The sequence below is a fragment of the Austrofundulus limnaeus genome, unplaced genomic scaffold (genome assembly GCF_001266775.1).
Source record: "Austrofundulus limnaeus strain Quisiro unplaced genomic scaffold, Austrofundulus_limnaeus-1.0 Scaffold492, whole genome shotgun sequence".
In the NCBI taxonomy this organism is placed as follows: domain Eukaryota; kingdom Metazoa; phylum Chordata; class Actinopteri; order Cyprinodontiformes; family Rivulidae; genus Austrofundulus; species Austrofundulus limnaeus.
In genome coordinates, this window is record NW_013952894.1 from 493,109 (window position 1) to 498,693 (window position 5,585).

At 40.3% G+C, this 5,585-nt stretch overlaps 1 protein-coding gene across 1 annotated transcript in view; it reads right to left on the bottom strand.

Moving 5' to 3' along the window:
• LOC106530128 (adenylate cyclase type 5) overlaps positions 1-5,585 on the bottom strand; it is a gene marked incomplete at its 5' end in the record, with an annotated part of 71,204 nt that overhangs the window by 42,379 nt on the left and 23,240 nt on the right. Inside the window, 1 exon segment of the mRNA XM_014025704.1 lies at positions 855-966. Coding sequence (XP_013881158.1) covers positions 855-966 — 112 coding nt within the window.

Below are 5,585 nucleotides of genomic sequence, written 5' to 3' on the forward strand. Positions count from 1 at the left end.
ATTGAATTGAATTGAATTGAATTGAAGCACTGCCTCCACCTGGACAAACAGGTTAGTCGCATACAAAAGAGGGCCATCGCCTAACAATGGACTGGACACGAAGGCCTCCATCTTTGTTTACCGTCCACCATTAAACAGAGGTGGAGGCCTTCGTGTCCAGTTGTCCTCCTCCTACAACGCTGTTATTGCAAGTATGACTCCGCCCCCTGTGAGCAAAAGGTGTGAATCAGGGCCCCAACGATACCAACACAAAGAGGGAAAAAAAATAACAGGGCGACTTTGAGCCCCGCCTGCATTCACTACATACACATGACACGACACCTAAGAACCACAGCATCCAAACCACTAAGTCAGGTGATGGGACACATGACCCTCTATGAACAATAGAACTAATCAAGCCTATTGTTAGTCGATGGYCCTCTTTTGCATGTGACTAACCTGTTTGTCCACCAGGTGGAGGCGGAGCTTATAAGGCTGAGTTCACCTAAACTCGACTGAAGAAGTCTCTTGGAGGAGAGACGAAACATTTCACTAAAGAAGAACCATCCAGAGGACCTACTGATTTTTTTCTTTTTGAGCTGAACTTATGTCAACTGCACCTTTGAGTGTGTTTTCTTCCAGTTTTTGTCACAGGTCTTTTGCTCCAAAGCTGCTCGTGACTCACCTGAACCTGTGTTGTTACAGAGATTATTTTGAAGTTGAAAGGAATTTAAAGTTGTGTGTCTTTATCTCAGATACACTGGTAATTAGTGTTTAAGATTGACTGGGTTGTAAACATGATTAGCTATGGAAAAATGCGATCTGATGAAATTTTCCAAGTTTWTCCACATGGACACCTGGGCTTGCTTCCTTACCGCTGCCAGCTTATCAAAGCGGGCAAAAAGCTCGTTGAGAGTCATGACCAGCTCTTGCGCTGTGCACTGCGAGGCCAGACTGGTGAAACCCTCGATGTCTGCAAACAGGATGCTGCAGAGACAGAAAACAAAAGAAAAGGAATTCAGCTTCCTTTGTTCAAAACATTTTCATTTCTCTCCTCCCAGTCTCTGCTGTAGAGTACTTATTCTCTCCACAAACTGGGCTTTTTACTCATTAACGCTCCCTTCACAATGGATGACAAACTTGCTCTGCAGGTAAAAATAAAAATAAAATCAGCCAGAATGTGGGTGGTCTTTGTAGGGTGTTTTTAGGTCTTCAGGTGTATTTGATGAAGGAGGTGTAAAACAGTGTGATTGTTCATGGAGAGTTTAAAAAGTTTTAAAACTTCATTCAACAGGTTGTGTTTATTTATTACTGTTGTATCACTGCAGTGTATCCATGGCAGTGACACAAGTCCATCAGTGCGGTCTGATTGTAGAACGACTGGTCTCATGCCTCAACTACAACCCCATCACACCCACATTGGACTGACGGCACACCAAGTGAGTTGCTGCAACACTTTTGGCAGCTCAGCTGATTCACACACACCACATCCCGCCACTCTCTCTACAACCAACAAACTTCAAACTTTCCCCATGTGGCTGATCCTTGCTCTCAGTCTGCTAATAAATACCAGGGGCGGACTGGCTGTTGGGAGTACCGGGACTTTTCCTGGTGGGCCGGAGCAAAAAAAAAGAGTTGTGTAGTTACGCTCACTACCAGTAGATGGCGATGATGCAGCAATTCATTGTTTACCAACCAACAAAGACTGAAGAAGATGAAAAGTTTGCTGAAGAAAAGGAAGAAGTAAGAAGAAGAAAATGAATAATAAAAATAAGAAGCAAAAATGGAGAATAAACATAAGGGAGCAGAACAAACATTGAGAGAAAAGAAAAAGTATCTACAAGCAAATTCAGCCAAGTGTCAGAAACTGACATTTATTTTCTGCTGGTGCATCATCATCCTCACTGGAACCTACGTCTGGAGAACAACGTGACCGGGAGGAGGATTGTAGTCATGTAGGTGGCTGTATTTGTTTCTAGTTTGCTAACTTTTAAAACAATGCATTTGTTAAATAAATAAAGCCATTATCATGTGTGGACTAGGTCCAAACTGTGCTCAGTAGCTGATAATTTTATAAAACTGTTGCTTAAAATATTTTAACATAAGTTTTAGAAATTTACATCATACTGGCATTCTGAAACAGAGGTTCCCAAACTTTTCAGCTTTCGACCCACAAAATACCAGAGGTGGAGACCTGAGCCCCCAGCTGTTGTTGGTTGATTGTTTTCAGGTCAAATAAACAAGAGCATGGTAACAATATTTATTATGCTCTTCTTGTCCATTTTAAGTACACTTACTTTACTTTTTTGTGACAACAAAGGCAAAAAAAAGTAGTAGTAGTACTTTCAATAACACATCCTGATGCCTCTGCTTTGCCTAAAGCTGTGGCTGTGAGTGTACACATCCATGATTCTGCTCTGTGCATGACTGGAAACCTGCTCAGTGTGTGCAGCGCCTCCAACATGTCAGCTCCAGCTCTGCTGCAGATTAACAAGTATTATTGATGGATGGAGAGTCCTCCATCAGTGGTGGAGCAGGCTCACTGTCAGCTTCTCTAGTTTTTGTTTTTTTAGAAATATTTCATACATATTCTGTGTGAAGAGAACTTCTGAACTGACCCGCTCAGAGACAGTGTACTAACAAAGAAAATAATTACAAATATGTTACTAATTTAAGTGTATTTGAATTATATATCAAATATGTACTGTACATATTAAAACACACGGGCCTGACAATATGTAATTAATGCACCTTTGAGCTGTTGGTATTTGTGGAGCTGCTGGCAAACTCCTCACATGTCTAATTTACAGCATTCATTCTTCTGTTTTTAATGGATAATGATTTGCTGATTTTATGTTGACCTTTTTACAGATAATGTTGAGCATTCTCAAAATTAATATTTTGCAATNTCATTCTTCTGTTTTTAATGGATAATGATTTGCTGATTTTATGTTGACCTTTTTACAGATAATGTTGAGCATTCTCAAAATTAATATTTTGCAATGCATTGTGGTCTGGATCAGGCCAGGCCAACCAGTAGATCGGGATCTACCGGTAGATCTTTAGCTGGTTAGCAGTAGTTCACGGAGCATTGGATCACGGAGCTTGTAGAACGCAACATTGTTAAACATTGCAGCCTTAAACGCACTCTTCGCAACATTTGTTTAACATTGCAGTCTTCAATGCACTCTTTGCAACGTTTGTTTAACATTGCATTCTTGAACGCGCTCCAGTCTCGCTAGTTTTGGGTGCTGTGAAACAGCACTCAGAACATGGTCTTGCGAGATTAGGGTCATGTGTTAAAACATGGCAGCGAGGCGGAAAAAAATGATGAACGAAAGACAGCTTACAAGCAAATAAAATCTTATTATTTTCACCTGGAGTGGGAAGAGGACTTATATGTAATTCGTGCGCTGCTTTGGCTTGTCCAAAAAGGATAGCGTGGAACAGCATTTCTTTCAAAAGAATGCACAAACGCTATGAGATGGATTCCCACTCCTAAGGTAAGGCTGCTATGCCAATGCAGCCCTGTACCTGCCTCAACACGTCTTTCAGCGATGACGAAGTTATGAAAGAAGTGTTTGATGCTGCAGACGTGCTTTTCCATGATTTTAAAAACAAAAGTGAGATTGTGGCTGCTATAAAGACGTGCAGTTGTCCACCAGGATGGATGGATGTGTCCAAATTCRTGTCCGTGTTTCAGTCTGGACTGCTCTGGGTTGAAAATGAGGTTTTGAATCTGCAAAATGACATCAGGATCAAATCCAGAGCAACAAGTCGCATGGATGGAGAGTCCTGGGGTCTGCTTTCTCTCACATGAAAATCATCAAGTCCAACAACAGATCCGCAAAGACTGGTGATCATCTGGAGACCTGCTTACACCTCAGCCACCTCATACTGCATGCCTATGAGACCCTGGCCTCCTCTCAGTGTCAGAAGTCCCACTAATGTAGACATACATTTTTTACATTATTTATTTATACATTATTTTTTTTATAGCTTGCATAAAAAGTTGTCTCCTCTAGACTTGTCACAATGTGTCTGTATGTAGTTTTTTTTATTACATTTTAGACCAGACTAGTGTCTTATACACTGACTGGCACATTTGTGTTATTTATTTATTTATTTTGCAGTTTGGGTGTGCCCTTGTTTTCCGTACCTAACGTGGCTGTGTGTGTGTCTTGTTTATAGGTGGTGAACCAGGTGGAACTCTTTGAATGGTCTGGAGCCGGCAGTCTAGACCAGTGAGGGACTGAGCTCTTCAGCACCTACAGATGACACCATCCTGCATGCTGCAGATTGAGGTTTGAAATAGTTGGAGATCTGTGAATCTGCACCATCATAAGTCACTTTTTGCAATAGTATAAACAGAGTTTTATATTGTGTGCTTTGACTTTAGTTTTTTGTTTTATTTTCCCTCTCCTGTATAGAGAGAAGAGAGGAGAGTTCTTTGAATAAATGGAGACGAGTTCTCGTGCTCCCAAGTTATTTAACTCTGGGTTCTCTCACTGTGCATGTTTCCAGCCTCATAGCTCGCACTTTACAGTGAGTACTAAATGAAGGAGATAAAAAATTGAGCCTTTTTGTTCAAGCATCACTTTTCTGTTTCTCTATCAGGAGTTAAGTAAGGATTTTATCTTTTCTTTTTTTTTCGTAGGTAAATATATGGTTACAGTAAGTAGATAGTTTTGTTTGACAATACTTTAAATCAAATAAAACTAGCAACACATTACGTTCTGTTTTATTTAAAGAAGTGAGGAGTAGGGAAATGAAAAATTATGTTTTTTGATACTGAGACTGGACGAGTAGATCTCGGCAAACTGCTGACTTCAAAAGTAGCTCTTGGTTCAAAAAAGGTTAAGCACCCCTGACTCTATGTACATTTATACCTACTTCAACTTTCATATCACACACTGCCTGGGTGATATGCAAACCCATTAGTTTTTAACGTGATAACATCGACATGTTGATGAGGCAACTCCATGCAAAAGTGTGTGAGGAGTTGGGAGAGGTAGAATAGAGATTTGATGCCTCGTATCTTCAGGTTCTTTAAGGAATCTGATGGAGGTGAATCATTTGAGACCTGTTCTACCCTACGGGCCCTGTACCGGGCCAGCAGATGGTGTCATTCATTGTTGTTTGCTAAAGTAGGTGTAAAACTTATTTTTCCCAAATCTTTTCTAAGTCCATCACAAAAGGTGTCTTTAATGTTTTTAAAATGAGTCGCCAAATTATGTTTGGATAAATATTTATGATTTTAGAGCTATATAAACATTTGTAAGTTACTTGAACCGTCATGGACCGTTTCAGCATCAGGAAGTTCTCCTCGTCTGTTACTGTGTAAGTTTTGGTTCCACACCCCTCCCTTTGGTATCTTTGAAAAGATGAAGCTCTCACGAATTCAGGGATATATCTTGACACTGTGTTASTCTTTGTTTGGTGACGTGAAGTTTGTGTGTAACCGAGAGTATAAATAACAGCCCTCATGCGTAAAACGTGGAGGCGGAGTTACGTTTCTGTAGGCGCGTGGGTGAAGAGTTTGATAGTACTGTAGATTTTTAATTTGTAAGTTAAATATTTCGTTTATAAACTATGACATTTATAAA